General features: G+C 41.5%; 1 protein-coding gene across 1 annotated transcript in view; it reads right to left on the reverse strand.

Moving 5' to 3' along the window:
• STAT4 (signal transducer and activator of transcription 4) overlaps positions 1–17,530 on the reverse strand; it is a 32,336-nt gene that overhangs the window by 2,951 nt on the left and 11,855 nt on the right. The window contains exons 7-21 of the mRNA XM_035136278.2: positions 17,360–17,445; positions 14,936–15,087; positions 14,055–14,213; positions 13,729–13,821; positions 13,186–13,245; positions 11,829–11,846; positions 11,638–11,731; positions 10,953–10,994; positions 9,882–9,965; positions 8,752–8,850; positions 7,636–7,771; positions 6,484–6,536; positions 4,642–4,736; positions 1,007–1,143; positions 336–527 (exon numbers count right to left, since the gene is read on the reverse strand). Coding sequence (XP_034992169.1) covers positions 336–527; positions 1,007–1,143; positions 4,642–4,736; positions 6,484–6,536; positions 7,636–7,771; positions 8,752–8,850; positions 9,882–9,965; positions 10,953–10,994; positions 11,638–11,731; positions 11,829–11,846; positions 13,186–13,245; positions 13,729–13,821; positions 14,055–14,213; positions 14,936–15,087; positions 17,360–17,445 — 1,500 coding nt within the window. The remainder of the gene's footprint in view (positions 1–335; positions 528–1,006; positions 1,144–4,641; positions 4,737–6,483; positions 6,537–7,635; positions 7,772–8,751; positions 8,851–9,881; positions 9,966–10,952; positions 10,995–11,637; positions 11,732–11,828; positions 11,847–13,185; positions 13,246–13,728; positions 13,822–14,054; positions 14,214–14,935; positions 15,088–17,359; positions 17,446–17,530) is intronic.

The following is a 17,530-nucleotide window of genomic DNA, read 5'->3' on the forward strand; positions in this document are numbered from 1 at the left end:
GGGGCGTGCAGTTTTTGTATGTCTGGTTGAGTAATTAACCTTGCAGAGAATGTTCCATTTAATATTGTATTTGTGAGGGAGATGGGGAGTGACTGTTTTTGCCAAGCCAGCTTGCTTTTTCTTCTTTGCTAGTTTCGGTTTGTATTTTTGTTACTGCGTTGATTTTAAGATGTCTTGGGCACCACAAGAAGTAATTAAAAATGGACAAGCCTAATCTGTTTTTAAAGAACAAATATGGCAAGCATGAGCATCAGGAGTTTGCATGCTCAGTAGTTTTAATGTAAAACGGTGGGAGATGATTTGTTTTTTTGGTTCTTTTTTAAGCAGTAGCCTACCTTCATTTGGCTGAGAGCTATAGTGCTTTCCAAAGGCTTTGTCTTTGGGAATATCTGGATAGAGATATTTCAGTGGGTTTTCAGGAACGTTGTCTGCCATAATAACTTTGTAATCTCGTAAAATATCAGCAAATGGCAGCGCAGTTAAACGACCCTTATTATATGGTTCAACAGAATGGAAATTCACTTCTCCTGTGAAGGACAAGATAGTTATGAATAAGCAGACAGATTGCATGTTGTTTTTTGTCAAATGGAAAGAAGAATCACAAACTCACTTAAAATAATAAAAATACCAAGTACACAAATGCTGGCCAGCTGCGAGCTGAGACAAGTAACAGATCCATTTTGTCCTAACCTGTTAAGGTATCAACTTAATACATTTCATAGTGGACTACTACAACCCAGAGAAGAAGGTTCAAAGAAGCTACAGCAGTCTTTATTTAATCTTACATATGTAGTTGAGGTAGCACTGAGATTTGCATTAAAAGCAACATTTGAATGATCTAAAAGGGACCTAAAAAGTTTGGTACTGGCAATTTGGCATGTGAGATGAAACGGGAGGGTGGGGCCGGGCCACTAGCGTGCATTTCCCAAATTGCTTTTTGAACTCATGGATAAGGGGAATAGGGATCTGGAGTGCAGCGTTCAGCATGTTAAAATACAGCACGTACCATTTTCTGACCGCGATACCCAGGTAAAAGTAATCCCTCCTAAGTTGCTTTCACTAAACCTCAATAAAAATGTTCCGGGCATCTTGTCCTTGAGCAAATTTCTCTCCTTTTCTTTGCTTACAAACCCCATAATACATCTGCAAAAAGAAAAAGAGGAAAAGAAATAGGTTTATATGTCCACAATGCTTGTCAGAAAATCCTGTGGAATTTGCTCAGCTGAATAAAGAATATTGTGGCATGCTAAAGACGAACAGCTTTTGTGGACTAAAGAATTTTTCTAAGGTGCCACAAACGCTTAGTTGTTGCTGCAATAGACTAAGGGCTTGACCACACCAGAGCAAAATGTGGACCCCATCCCAGTGTCGTCCTGGACCTTTCCCCCTTTCACAGGTTTACAATCCTGAACATTTTTTACTTTCCAAGGATTGAAAACCCCTGCATTTCAAGGGGGCGGGATCTGAGTCTACTCTGGAATTGAGAATGTCTTATGGATGTCCTTACATTAGAGGAGAAACAGACCAGTGTGAATCCAGAGTTTGCTCTGGTGTGGACCCCTTCAGGAACCTGACAAAATGTTATGCAGCAAGCACATGTAATTGCTGGTCACCTGCAACTTTTTACATTCAAACTGCAGCACGGAGGTCCAAACTTTATTAAGGAAGTGGTGCTGAAGGGAATGTTTATGTCTTTTCTGCTATTCTGTTTCATATTCTATATTGCTCTCCTGAAGTAGTTTTTGGCAGACCGGTGGTTCCTCATCATGCTTGTCTCTAGAAGGATCAGCAAAGGCCCTATGATCAGTATTCAGTGATAAACCCTGTGATAAACTTCCATACAAAACAAAAATGCAACCCATTACGGTAAATATTTCTGCACTTTCAATGCATAGTCTCTTAAATAGGTTTTTGGTCAGGTGATGAGGTTTATAAATGAAATTCTTGGTAGCATTCTTGCTAGATTCTTGGTATAGTCAGTGAAGGACATGCACCAAACAAAATTAATTACTTGCAAGGCAATGTTTAACCTTATATATTATTTTCACTTGCATTTTCTGACAGTCTGCTTAAAATAGTAACCAACAACACCTAAACAGTGTATACAATTCTCTTTAAACAGTAACCATCTTTTTAAAAATCTGGATACATGATATTATGAAATTATATTTCATATTTACATATATAAATGAAATGTTTTATTTCTTTTGTAATGATTTCATTTTTCTGGATTTTTTTAAAGGCTTTTGGTTAATTATGTTATTTTCCCTGACTCAGTCCAGTGATGGTTTTTGTACACCTAAAATTTGTCAAGAGTTAGGTATTGTTAATTTTATAATTTGAGTGTATATTGGCTTTTTTTTAAAGGATTGTGTTTCTTTTACTCTGCATTTGTTAACCACCTTGAGACTTTGTGGAGACATAAGCAGGATTTTTTTAAAAAAACTATTAATCCTGAAGGATGGGGTGTGGGAAATGGGTCCAGTACTTTTCCTTTCCCTCCAGCAGGGTCAGTAGGAGTTTCCAGGAGGCAAGTTAAACCACACATACAGTATATGAGGGAGTAAAAATTCAGAAGATTGGGTCATGGTTACTTTTTATTTTATTTTTAGGGCATATGTGGTTTGGCTTGAATTCTCAACCAGCTGGATAAGCAAAATGCTTAATATGGCTAACAAAACTGCAAATACATCTGAAATAAATGGTGACTGTGTGCACACATATTCCTGGCAGAAATTCCTGTGGTTAATCTTTGTCCTCTAGCAGAACTGCAAGGTTCCACTGGAAGCTCCCTGGAACTGAGTGGCAATGACATTTTCATATGTGCACTCGGGTGAATCATGGTGTTGCTCTAGGGCAGCAAAACAGCCAGGTATTACAATTGGGGCCTGTGCACGCCAGTTTACTATGTGTCTGCAGCTGTTTGCATTCTCATTTGATTTGCATAGCTCACATTGCCTTACCCCTTCGACAGCACCAGTCTCTATGCTTTCCCCAAGTGAATTTGGGTTTATGCAATACCGGCAGAGCTTTTTCTCCGCCTGAACTCATTTCCGGCACCTCTCAGGTGGGCGCCATTGCCATTCTAAGAGAATGAGGGAGGTGTTCATGGTGAGACCTCTTTGTCTAGAAAAATAGCACTGGGTACGGGGGTAATCAGATACCCTGGAGGAAATTGGGGCCACAGAACATTTGTTTTGGTGTTTCGGGGTAAGTGGATCAATATCCATTTCTGCTTCTCTCTTTTCCATGCCCACTACTTCCTCACTCCTTTCATTTCTTTTCTGGCTGTGCTCCAAACTATTTCCGGTGCACTCCTGAATGGAGGAATGTGTCCCCCCACCCTTTGATCCCTCAAATATGCACAAAGCGAGAACCCTGTTGGTGCTTAATCGGCATAAGAGAATTAAGAAATTAGAAGGCAGGGACAAACACAAAAAGGATCACATACAGGTATGAACAGGAAACACCAGTGTTGTTCCTTGTATACAAATACATGTGAGTGTGGCCTGTCAGTTTGCATTTCTTAGTACAAAAATAGTGATCTGACGTGTAGAGATATTTCCTATTCTAATTGATTCAAGAGGGTTCTGGAAGCTTCTCTGTGTGAAATAAGCAGAAGGTTCATGAACGCAGAAGGTTCATGTTTGGGTTATTCCTTCAGAGAAGCTGAGTACAGAGCTGGCTTAAACTGGTTCTGTTATCTCTTTCTGTCAAGGTCATGCTGACTGTAAGAGTAAGGCCAGAAGGAGCCTGGATTTCCCTCTCTTTCTATCTCTCTTCTTTCTGGTGTGGTGTTCTATATATAGTGTTAAGGTTTAGTCTTATTATAAGTTATTGTAAGTTTAAGTTACGTCTGCTGCAACTGGATTTCTTATGGACGGTGCCAATCCTGAATGTATTGGATTTGTGACCATCATGCTCATTTGCCTTCAGTAGCAGTAAAGCTCTGCTGGGTGAAATACAATTGCCTCTGGTCTATTTTGGGGGGAATCCCACAGCATGTTTAAGTTTTTGCTCTGTACGTTGGAGTTCTGCTCTGGATTAATATTGAGTAGAATACATGGCAGGACTACTATGGCCTAAGTTGAATGGAGGGGGTAGGGAGTGGATTAACAGCAAAATAACATTCAAATATGGACAAGCCCTCAGTATGGCACAAATGCACTACTGCAGGCACCCCCAACCTTTGGCCCTCCAGATGTTTTGGACTACAATTCCCATCATCCCTGACCACTGGTCCTTTTAGCTAGGGATCATGGGAGTTGTAGGCCAAAACATCTGGAGGGCCGCAGGTTGGGGATGCCTGCACTAGTGCAACTCTTATTGTCATTATTAAATTTTAAAAAATTCAATAGAAAATTTTCACAAGAAACTCCTCTTGCAATTCAAATGTAGGCAGAGGTGGGGTAACATAGGAGGTGTTTTACACACACACACACACACAACTGCAATCTTAGCCATATTCTCCCATTGCGACTGCTTTTGCTGAAAATCTTCTGTTGAAAGTGACAGGATTTAAAAGTGCTTATGTCTGCTTGAGGCTGCCTTCAGAGTCTGTACCTACTTACTTAACAAATAGGAAGGACAAACATAATTCCCCGTTGCCAGTTTATGTACAATCACCAAGATGCTGCTCACCCGTCAATCCAAAGTGGAAGAATGTGCTTTTTAATCAGCTCCAAGATTGCTTCTAGCCAAGCCCAAAACGTAAATGATTTACCAGGTAAGTGTTCCTATTTATAGAACAAATCAGATACACAGAAAAATTAATTAAGCTTTCAATATAGTACCAGTAACCTTTATCTTTACACTTATTCTCCAACAAAAACAACCACTTGGTATTTGCAGACTACTGGAGGTCTCCTGTGATACTATTTCTAAACAGTATTTAGCTCCCCTCGTCAGCATATGAGACTACACTTTGCTATCAAACGTTCCAAAGCCAGTCTATAAGTAGCTATTCCCCCTATTTTTCCTTGTGGAACTACCCACCACATGTGACACACATACCCCACCACCAAAGAAGTTTATCTGTGAAGGAACATGGTTCTCGGACTAGAAAGGGTTCCCCACTCCTAGGCTGGATCTACACTGAACTGTAAAAACGCTATTTAAAGCTATTTAAAAACCCTGTTATATAGCTCTCAATGCAATTTCCCATTCCCATCGTGGTTCTGCAACGCCCTCTGGTGTCACACTTTTATAACACATTTTAAACGTTATAACTGACCAGTATAGATTCACCCCTAGTCTATGGTCTTTTAACACTGTTCCAAATAAAGCACTTTATTTCATATTTGTAATAATCATAATGCCATATTTCCTCTCCTATCCCATCCCTCTCAAAAGAAGAAAAACCAAATAGAAGTGAGAACAAAACAATGAAACTCTATATGCCAGTTTTTCTCAACTTTGTGTCCCCAGATGTTGATGAACTACAACTCCCATCATCCCTGACCACTGGCCCTGCTAGCAAGGAATGATGGCAGTTGTAGTCCAACAATATCTGGGAATCCAAACTTGAAAAAGGCTATTATATTATATACCATATAATATGTCAATTTCAGTTTCACTTAGCCACTTGCTTCTTTCCAGTCTTCAGTTCATTTCTCCGCATTTCTGCATAAGTTTGCAATTTCATTTCAAAATAAGTGTTTGTGAAAATTCATCAGCATCAGTGCAAATCTCTCCTAATATGCACACTTTTTCATTTCATAAACTGTATATACAGCTTGTTTGTAGAACTCCTCAAAGTGGTTTTTGCAAAGCAATTTCTCAAAATATAATAAATGCATTTATATGTTATTTTCACTAATCTATGGATTTATAGGTGCACTTTACCCTCATATATGCATTTTTGTACACATTATCTGACTAGCAAAATTCATAAGAAGTGTGATTTTCAAATAATGGCTGTGCTTCAGTTTGGGTATTGAGTTTCAGGAAGTGCGAGTTATGTAAGTTCACATTTAAATGCAAAATTAATTGAATTTCTCCACAAATCCCTTTTATTCACCCACCAGTGAAGCAAGGCTGCACCACTACCCTTTTTATTTGCAGATATGATGTTGCACTTTTGCTACTCAAAAGCTATACAGCAAACAGGGTTGGCACAAGAAACTTAGGCATCTGAGGAGAACCACAAAATGGCATGGCCACCACCCACCAGGGAAGAAGGGGCAAATGAAGACTTATATCAGGAACAAGGTAGGAGTCAAGATCTATTTTGGGGACAAGAGAGGGTGCAATAGCAGCAACAGCAGGTGATACATTCCTTGAAGGCTGGATCTGCTCCCCTGTGGATCCTGCCACCTGAGGCAGTTTCCATACATTGCCTCATGGGTGGGCCGGCCCCACGTGCAAGCATCATGCAAAGACTAAAATAGTTGCTTGGGAGTAAGTTGAGTGTTTGGAAAGACCTGTGTGCAAACATGGCCAAGAATGCAACCAACATTTTGAAACAACTTAACAATGGCATACCTTACAGAACTTTGACCAGGAAAGTTGATGGTCCCCATAACTAACTTGCTGTCCTAAAATTTAATTGGGGGGGGGGGAATGTTAGGCCAACATCTTTCCAAAATGTGTTTTAAATATCGCAGTTTGAAACAATTTAAAAAGACAAGCACAATTTCCCAGTTGGACTAAAGATTGAAGTACTGTATATTCCTGCGTATAAGATTACTTTTTAACCCAGGAAAATCTTCTCGAAAGTCGGGGGTCATCTTATACGCTGGGTCGTATTTCTTATACGGCGAGTATACTGTATCCCAAACTCTATATTTTAACTGGAAAAGTTGGGGGTCGTTTTATACGCCCAGTCATCTTATACGCCGGAATATACGGTACTATGAAGCAATCTGGGATTTTCAAAATCCTGCAAAACAGCAAAGAAGAAGCTAATAATAATAACAACAATAATTTTATTATTTATACCCTGCCCTTCAGGCTGGGTTTCCCCAGCCACTCTGAGTGGATTACAGCATACCTAGATGACTAATATTTTACATATGTAGTCGTACCTCGGCTCCCGAACGCCTTGGGAGTCGAACGTTCCAGCTCCCAAACGATCAAAAACCAGAAGTGTGTTCCGGTTCCGCAGCTTCCAATTGGCTGCAGGAGTTTCCTGCAGCCAATCAGAAGCCACACATGGGTTTTCGAATGTTTTGGAAGTTGAACGGACTATTGGGATGGATTCTGTTCAACTTCCGAGGTAGGACTGTATGATTCATTAGAGGTCTGAAAGAAATAATTAGGAGCAAAGCATTTCCAGCTTCAAGGTCAGCCCAAAACATTCTGCTGCCCGAGAAAAAGGGTAAAATGATGACCCATTCCTCATATAGAAGCCAACTGGAATGGCTGGTGAATCTTACTTCAGCACCAGCAACAGAACATCACCGTCCACCCCCAACCCCCTGAGGATAGCAAGCTAATTTAAGAAAATCAGGACAGACCATGGAGTATGCACAGGTTTGTCCTCCAATATCAATATTTCACCACTATTTCCCCACAGCGCATCTGCCACATGAGGCAACTGCCTCAATCCACCTAATGTTAGGGCCGGCATGATTTACAACAGGACACAGTTTGGCTCAGAGAATTTAATGTTGAAAATTTGCTTTATAGTTTCACCTGTAAGTTTGTCTGCCAGCATACTAAGTTGATCAGAGTTGAGTCCACGGCCAACGTATGATGAAAACTGCCAGCTCAGTACTTCCAAGACTTGATTCAAAGTGCCGGGTGGTGGATTATTAAAGAAAGCCAGGTTCTGCAGCCAAATAAAAGTTAACACAGCATTCTGTTAGCTGCTCATTGTTTCCATATGTGAGCTGTCTTGGGAACTCTGAAGGCCACCCATGCCAGAACCTGAACCTGAGCCCAAGCCCAGGTAGCTGCACCTGAACCGCCCACACCAGAATCCGAACCTGGGCTGCCAGCACCAGAGCCAGAGCCCAAACCCCTATGTATTCACCATCCGTGAATACTGTTTGCCCAGAGTGGACACGCAGGAGGACTTCCTGTCACACCTGGTCTGGAACACCCTCCCCCTGCATGTGACCAGGTAGGTGGGCGTGATCCTGGGTGACCTTGTAAGAGGGCCAGTCACGCAGCCATCTTCCCTTACTCTTTTGCTGCTTTCTTCTGATACTGATGTATTTTGCTGTCTGCTGGCTCTCAGTCAGCAGGACATGGGCTCAAATCCCTATGAGGTATGAACCCACTCTCTTTTCTGTAACTCTAAGGCTAAAGCCTGCCTTCAGAGATTTAACTGTGAACTGAATGTGATTAAACTTCTTATTACTTTTAAAAGAAGACTGTTGTCTTTGTTCTTTTTAGGAGGGATGAAAGGGGACTTGTCAGGAACAGAACCCAATCTGGACAAAGCCAGATTGGATTGCTTAAGTAAACAGATTCAAACAAATCTAACAACTAGCTTCCTGCTATATATTGGGGAATGCACTCTGCTGCCGACTCACAAGCATGAGTTAGGGAGCATACTGTTAAATCAATATATCCTCTCCTGTATATTCTCCCAATACTTTAGTTGGAGATTTTAAGAAAGAGTAAATATAGACTGTAAATAAAATTCAGAACATAGGTGCATCATCTTTCAACTACCAATAAGGATACACAAGTGTCTTGAGTATTTCTTAGAGACTTGTGGGAAAGATGCATCATGGGAAAGAAGCCCTCTGTGCTTCTACACCCAGTTCATGAAAAACAGGAATTTTGCTATATAAAACCTACCTGTGGTTCACTTGTGGGCAAGTTGTACCAGATAATAGAAGCCCAAGCACTGGGCAATTGGCTGACATTGGAAATCATCACTACTGGTAAGGAACTCGTCTGATGAAAAAGATGCATAGATTTCATTGTTTATATGGAACAGACTGTAGTTCTGAACTGAATGCATTAGAAGTTACTGATGCAAATGTCATAAAATGCTGCAATCAAAATGCTATATGGTAGGTGTACTCTTGTTGATTTTTGCAGGTAATCAATATTGTTGGAGTTCAGCTTTCTATGCTGGACTCCACATGCAGGGCTACTTGTGGCATGTGCCAACCAATAAACCCAAGCTACAAAGGCAGAATGGGACGCGGGTGGCACTGTGGGTTAAACCACAGAGCCTAGGGCTTGCCGATCAGAAGGTCGGCGGTTCGAATCCCCGCGACGGGGTGAGCTCCCGTTGCTCTGTCCCAGCTCCTGCCAACCTAGCAGTTTGAAAGCACGTCAAAGTACAAGTAGATAAATAGGTATCACTACAGCGGGAAGGTAAATGGTGTTTCTGTGTGCTGCTCTGGTTCGCCAGAAGTGGCTCTGTCATGCTGGCCACATGACCTGGAAGCTGTATGCCAGCTCCCTCGGCAAATAATGCAAGATGAGCGCCGCAACCCCAGAGTCGGTCACAACTGGACCTAATGGTCAGGGGTCCCTTACAAAGGCAGGATACAAGAGGAGCTAGAAAACAAATGGAACTTTGGAGAAATAAGTCATCGCTTGTTTGACCATGTGTGGGTCAACTTATGTTTAACTTGTGATTTGTTAAACAAACAAGGGTGTAGCATTTTGTAAAACAGGCCACTGTTTCTAGATACAATGCTATGTTGGTTTTCAAACAGAATGTGTTCCGGGAGTCCATTCAACTCCCAGAACCGTTCAAAAACCAAAGCGCAGCTTTTGATTGGCTGCAGGAGCATCCTGCAGACAATGAGAAGCCGTGCCGGATGTTTGGCTTCTGAATATCGGAACACTCACTTCCGGGTTTCAATCGTTCAGGAGCTGATTTGTTTGGGAGCCAAGGCATTCGGCTTCGAAGGTATGACTGTATAGTTTTCCTTTATAGGCCACTTTATATATATACTGAGAGCACTTACTTCCAGGTCTATTGTCAGACCATATAAGCAGACTTGTGTTTCAAAGGTTATAGAGTGTAGTTCTTCAGTTACCATTTGAGGGCCCTGTAGAGATTGAAAAGGGTTTTATATAAAATATCTGAAACACATATGACACTAAACATGAGCGAGTTGGAATGCAACTCAAACAGCCAAATTACTATATTTTGAAATTTTCTTAAACAGGATTAGATGCATTGTGGATTTTCAACTCCACTACGCTTGCTTCCGAAGTTTCCTGCATTTCCTAATTTAATTTAAACAAGAACAAAAAAAAATTGTTGAGTGATGCATCTTACTTCTCAAAACATTAAAAAAACTAACTGTGCTATTTGAAGGCTGCTTTCAGTAATGGCAGAAATACCATCATCTTCAGGTTGTAAATTTCAGTGGAAACGGTTAATTTCAAAATCAGGGCTGCATTTTACAGATTTTATTTTTATTTTTTAGGAAAGTGAAATGAATCAATTTATCCAGAAGAGGGAGCCCCAAAGCTACTTTTCTATTACTGTAAACCCTAATGGGTAGAAATAAATTGTCGCTGCCCTTTAGAAGGTCCAGTGCTTGTTTTTCTTGGGGGGGGGCGCAGGGGTATGCATACCCCTAAACATTTTTTGAATCTAAGTGTGGCCTCATTGAGGGGCAGCATTTCAATATGAGTAGGAAGATGAGAGTACCCCTAAACATTTTTTTGAAAAAAAAGCACTGAGAAGGTCTATCGATAAAAATATTTCTGCCACATGTTGCCATTGTTTAAAGAAAATAACAGAGCATGATAGCATTTCAGCTGCAATTGCTTATCTCTCTTCTCTCTCAATATCAAACCTTTGACTCAATTTAGGTATTCATATTTAAAGAGGGATGGGGGAGAAGGACTTTTATCATTCATTCATTCATTTTAAGCAGTAAACTATTGGTGTACCATGCGTTATATGACCATTATAAATTTATACTTAACTTATATGGATAAATATGGACAATGACATTTTCTTCAACTCAATAGGGCAGCTATGCCACACTACAAATACAATCCAAATGATTAAATCTTCCTACCTCACTGCCCTTGTTTCCAGTACATTTCATTTCTTTTGGTTGCTAAAAAAAGGTTAAAAATCAAGACTGAAATTAATATACAAAAGTGTTTATTCACAGAAACTGTTAGTGATGGTGCTTTGTGTTCAATTGATGACAAGGTAGCATGATGTGGGCCCTGTGATGGAGACAAAAAACCTTCCAAAAGAATAATTACGGTATAATACAGTGGAACCTTGGTTTTTGAATTTAATCCGTTCTGGAAGACCGTTCGACTTCCGAAACATTCGAAAACCGAGGAGCAATGGGCAGTCGGCAAAATCCATTGAGGGGAAAAATAAAAACATGCAGCGAAAGCCATTCGACTTCTGAGATACATTTGAAAACGGAAGCAATTACTTCCAGGTTTTTGGTGTTAGGCTTCCGATACGCTCGAAAACTGAGATTTCACTGTACTGGAGTTTTCTTATGCAATCAGATCAGCCGCTTAGTGGTCTAGCTTGGGGACTCAGAAACAGATTTCACAATTTCCATGCATTTTGCCATGTTTGCTTTTTGTTGTTGTTAAATTTTAAAAATCAGCATTGGAAGGGGGAGAAATGGAGGGGGGGAATCAGCATTGGAAGGGAAGGGAAGGGTTATATTCTCCACATACCTGCATCCGTTTCTCCATTTTGGGGACATAATTAATGAAGTATTGCCTTACCAAATGTCGAAATTCTACAGAAAGGCTCCCATTTGCAGATTCATCCATGTTCATGGCTTTTACATGAGTGCCGCAAAGGATAAATCTGCGGTTGCTAGAAGACACATCCCAGTAAGGTACACAGCAGCAGAAAAATAATAAGGGAGCAACACGTGTTTGTTGTAGAAGTTCCATCATTTATATTGTCTTACCTTATTGTAGAGGCGTTCCTAAATTAAAAAGACGACAAGAAAACCCAAGGTAATTTATTGCGCTGAACTAAAACAATGTGTTTCAAAGGGCAAAGGTTTACTCATGTTTCTGATATTTCAGAGCTTGTTCAAAGCTTATTCAAAGTATACCTGCAAATTGAGAACTAAAAGAAAACCAATAGCAGTGGCGGAGTTGGCATCATAGCTGCCAAGTTCTCCCTTTTTTTAAAGGGAAATTCCCTTATGCTGAATAGGCTTCCTCGCGGGAAAAGGGAAAACTTGGCAGCTATGGTTGGCATTCATATGAGATACAGTAATTTTATCGTCATTGTTCTCTATTTTGTTTTGTTTGGTACAGTCGTACCTTGGAAGTCGAACAGAATCTGCTCCAGAAGTCCGTTTGACTTCCAAAACGTTCGGAAACCAAAGCATAGCTTCTGATTGGCTCCAGAAAGCTCCTGCAGCCAATCAGAAGCCCCGAAAGCCCCGTTGGCCGTTTGGCTTCCAAAAATAGTTCGCAAACCAGAATAGTCACTTCTGGGTTTGCAGCGTTTGGGAGCCAAAATGTTCGACAATTAAGCTGTTCAAAAACCAAGGTACGGTTGTGCAAAGTTTCTGGTCAATGAGCATAATAAAGAGATTGACTGTTTGCAATCTTTATTTCATTGATACAACAGAATCAATTTGCATAGATTCCATCCTGCCATAGATAACTGCAACTGCTGTTAATTTTACCAAGTGGGGGCATTCGTAGGATTTCTTCCAAAGTTGAATTTTGTGCTGAAACCATGGAACAGTGATCAGTACTTTGAAACAAAATTTAAAAACTCCTTCCAGCAGCACCTTAGAGACCAACCAAGTTTGTCATTGGTATGCACACGAAAGCTCATACCAATGACAAACTTAGTTGCGTCTCTAAGGTGCTGCTAGAAGGAAGTTTTTTTATTTTGTTTCGACTACGTCAGACCAACACGGCTACCTACCTGTAACTAGTACTTTGAAAGTTGTGGTTGTAGAAACACACTTGCTAAGGAGGCCTAAGCAATCCTGACACCTGTCTCTATGCCAGGGGTTGGCAAGGTTTATCTTGCCTGGGCCGGATCGCGCGATTTCTGGTGCCGCAGAAGCGGGTCCTCGTGCTGTGCTGTGTCGGTTTAGCGCAGTGTGTGAGCAGGCAGCTCGTGGGCCGGTCAAACGACCTCCATGGGCCGCTTCCAGCCCTGCTCTATGCAATCACAACAACTTGTTTTCTCGTGTGAATTGCAGTCTTAGTTGCATATCACCCAAAATGTTGTTAATGGTCTGAAGAAATGGTGAGATCCACACCACACACCCCAACACCCTGCAAGTTACCTACCTGTCAATAGCAGCTTTCACTTTGATCTGGTAGTTCAGCTCTGGCAATCTAATAAGCAGTCTGGGGAGGGGGGAGAGAAAAAAAGCTTCGTACATTTAATAGCAAACGATGCTATGATAATTGCCTAGAGAAATTAGCTGTCATAAGTGTTTTTATGGTAATCATGAACAGCCAAATCAGGCAATCCGTGCATACTTTGCAAATCACATCCACAATGTTAGCGTGGAACTTGCCACCAAATGCATGAGACTCGCAGATGCAGTCCAATAGTAACTAAAAGTAATATGAGTTAGTTAAAATGAAGACAAGCTGTTGTTCTCATCATCTGAAAGATGCTGTGATAGATGCTGGCTTGAGTCTTCAGGTCCATAATTTTTTTCCATTTAGCAGCTCCATTCAACAAACTGCTTTCTTCAAGAACAAAAGTCAATGGAAGTTTTAACGTTTAAAACTATTTAGCCCAGTGTGCATGAGAAGTTTTGAAGAGATACTCCAGGACACCAAGCAAATCAAGTAAATGGTTAAGTGATAGCCTTTACTCACCTAAGTTTAACACTGAACTGTATTAAAGTTTTAAGAACCAAAGGCCTCTGAGGATGGGTTGGCATGCAGGGCTGTCTCTCAACTACAAATGAACTAATACAAAAGGAAGTAAATATCTTTGTTAGTACTTTTGCATGAACATGTCTAGAGAAATACTGAAGGATAAGCAAGATTATTTCATCTCATGAAGACAAATTCTCCAAATGGCAGGGTCACTTTTTCAGACACATATTGCACACATGAAGCATTTTCATGACGGGAGCTATATAATGTTGCCATGCCTTTCAGTCACAAATGACACTTAACATGTAAAATAGCTTACACACCTTTGGAAGAGGCTGTAGAGCAAAAAGTTCACTCTTTCCAGCAAGTGAGGTCTTTGCAGGGGAATGGGGTCTCCCTCATATGTGAGCTTGACCAAAAGCTCATCCAGTTTCTCCAGCTGCCTTCTTATTTGAAAAAGACTCTCTGCCATCAGAGTGAAACTGAATAAATGCAAAGAAAGGGTCAAGTTACTCTCTCTCTCTCTTTCTCCTTCACACACATGCAATGAAATGGACAACTGGTGCAATCTTAATGTCTTATTTTTATATTTTGTCTTTGGCAAGTTCTATATAATTGCATACAGTGAGCTGTGTTCTTATCTCTCTGTATTCCTTTGTGATGTGTCCCATTGCAACAGACGGCGAGAGCACAGGTATAGAAGATGGGGGAAAGGCACAGAAAACAGAGAAATGGATTGACAATTCAACTAGGGTGCAGTGAGACAAGAGAGAAGAAAAAATCTCTGTTGCCTCCCGTTTCCAGAACCAGCAACAGAAATCCAAAAGCAGCTAAAGTGCTAATGGTTGGGGCTGGGATATACTCTCTATCAGGTAACTTTTGATGGAGGTTTCGCAACTGGCTACAACCCTAACAGTGATTCCCCAGATATGAAAGTGTTTGCTTGGGGTGACCGTGACACAATCTGTGTGGTTCAGCCACAGCCCCTCATTTCTTCCATTGCAGCAACCCTGTTTCAAAGAGCCCTTTTCAGAGCAGAGTTATTTTCACTTCAGATGCATACATTCTTAGAAGCTGCATAAACTCTCTTAACCTCTAAGATTAAACTTGTATTGGGTATTCTGGGCTGGGGAGAAGCAGCAGCAGCAACAGCAGCACCACTTCCTGTCGCACTTCACTCAGAAAATGGGAGTTAAACGCTTACCAGTTTTGCAGCTGATCAAGCCCATTGTGCAGAGGCCCTCCGATGCAAGCAATTTGTTGCCTCCTCTTCCAGTCCACTAATTCTTCTGTTAGCAAGTTATTCACCAAGGCTTCAGCTTCTTTGATGATTTGTGCCATTTTGCTGAGAGCTTCCTAAAAGACACAGGATATGTATCTCTCGTACAAGCAAGGACCAAGAATGTTTTATAAATGCAACTGTCCTTTATTGCTCTCGAATAGCCTTCACCAACTGGGGGGCCTCTAGATGTTTTGGGCTACAATTCCCACCAGCCACAGCCAGTATGGCTGCTCTGGAGCTCACCATCCATACAACCAGTGCTTTTTTTCTGAGGGTATGCAGGGGTATGCATACCCCTAAACATTTTATGGATCTTTGTACTTTTGTCCATTTACTGTATTTATTTTTCCAGATTTGAACTATAAAATGGTGATTTTTCTTGAGTCAAAATGAGAGTATTCCTAAACATCTTTTTTTTAAAAAAAGCACTGCATACAACAATGCCTACTACAATAATACTATGCAAAGAGGCATCCTATTTTTCTACTCACATCTCTGAGGCTCCCATCTTTCTAAGGCTAATCAAAATCAAAACATCTTCCAGGACGTATATCAGTCTTTTCTGTTTAGGAAAGCATTTAGGCAGGGGCGTCTTACCCATAGAGGCTAGTGGCGCAGGGCGCCAAGTTCTGGAGGGCGCCAGGGAAGAGGCGGAGGCTGGACGTGGCGGCTCCCGGCATCAGCTCGCCGCCCTTGCCCGCTTCTGCCATGCCGCGCCAAAGCAGCGCCATGCCCAGAGCCTCTGTCTGCTGTGGCCACCACGGCACAAAGCAGCCAGCTGAGCCGGGAGCCGCCGCATCCAGTCCCCGCCTCTTCCCCGCCAGAGGAGCTGCCCTCCAGCTGCTGCTGCCCACCTCCTCCAGCCCCGCAAAGCTGGGCGCATTGCCGGCAGTGCCGTCCTTCCTAAAAAGGTTGGCAACTCTGGGAAAGGGGTGGGCAGAGGAAACTTTGCACCACGGCGCCGGATATGCTTAAGACGGCCCTGCATTTAGGACAACCTTCATCAAATAATTTCTTTCCAGCCATTTTGGACTAGAATTTCCATCAGCCCCAGGCAACGTAACTGATGGGAGTTTAGACCAAAACAACTGGAGGGCACCAGGTTGGCAAAGGCTGCTATATAATATGTCTGGACTAAACTCCACCTGTGAACCACTTTAGTATACAAACCTCAGAAGCTCAAAAGGTCCACAAAGTACTAACACTGGACCACAATTCTCCATGGAATGTATTTCAGTATCACTATCTGCTTAGGAGAGGTAAGACATTTTGAAAGTGGGAGCTTCAGAGTTTATTTTTTAAATTTTATCTTACAAAGTTAATTGTAGGAAAGTTTAAAACAATCATAGTGTTTGTCTTTAATTTTCCTCCCCACAAAATACTGATACTTAACATGTAGATTCTTCAGGATTTCCACTATCCAGTGGCCTAGAATTCCAAGAGATACCAATGAATGTAAAGTACACTTCTTGGTTGAAAGGGGACCTCCCAGAGGTGAGCAACTTTAGCACTTAATAAAGCATGGTTTCTGGAGGATTCTAGAGTTGAAATCACTACTGGTACTTTTGCTGAGATGTTCCCAGCCGTCATGATAAGTTATATTTTAAAAATAATAATAATCCGGCTTTACTTCGATCTCCTGTTTTGCACTAGCTCACCTTGAAACCCACTATGCGAGAGCCTGCAAGGCATGAAATGATGGTACCCTATACTGCTTTAAAACACATCATTGAACAGGTGCTAGCAACAATGATTCATTATGGGATGGAGGTTCCTTCACCATGGCCCCTTTTGTTCTGACACCAAATCTATTCCTTGTGGAAGAAGAGAACTGCCCTGCTTAAGAGACCATTATTTTCGCACATCATTCTAATAATAGGATTGCGTGCATGTGTCTCCTGACTCATCACTTTCTTCCACCCTAGTCAGTCTCAGAGGGCTGTTATAAGATGTTTGGATAGCCCCACACAAGCTACTCTGAGCTCTTTGGAGAAAGGGCAGGTCAGAAATGTAAGGGAAAATGCAAACTTAAGCCCTTTCACTTTCAAATATGTGGAACACCCTTCCACAACCTTTGTGCCCTCCAGTTGTTGTTGGATTCCAAGTCCCATCTTTCTCAGCTAGCATAGCCAATGGTCAGGAATGATGGGAGCTGTAGTGCAAAACATCTGGGAGGCACCAGACAGTACTCTCTCTGCAGTCATCAGACTCTCTCAGGCTCATGGGAATTTCCTGCTGCTTAACCACATGAAAAACTCTGAAGCAAGCTGCCTCTAAGTTTACATCAGCAGAATAGGGTGGAGTGCAACAGAAAAACATACAAATGACGAAGACAATTTAGCAAACCTTTCTCTTGTAGTCTAAGGTATTCAGCATCTCCTGCAACAGCAGCATCTCTTGTTTCACAGCAACACTGTTTTTATTGGTGTGTTCTAAAAGAAGATGCAAAATAGCATGTGTATGGCACAAGAAGAGTAAGCCTCTTACACATCATAGCCCAGCTAACAGACACACATA

Source organism: Zootoca vivipara, chromosome 1 (assembly GCF_963506605.1).
Source record: "Zootoca vivipara chromosome 1, rZooViv1.1, whole genome shotgun sequence".
Taxonomy (NCBI): domain Eukaryota; kingdom Metazoa; phylum Chordata; class Lepidosauria; order Squamata; family Lacertidae; genus Zootoca; species Zootoca vivipara.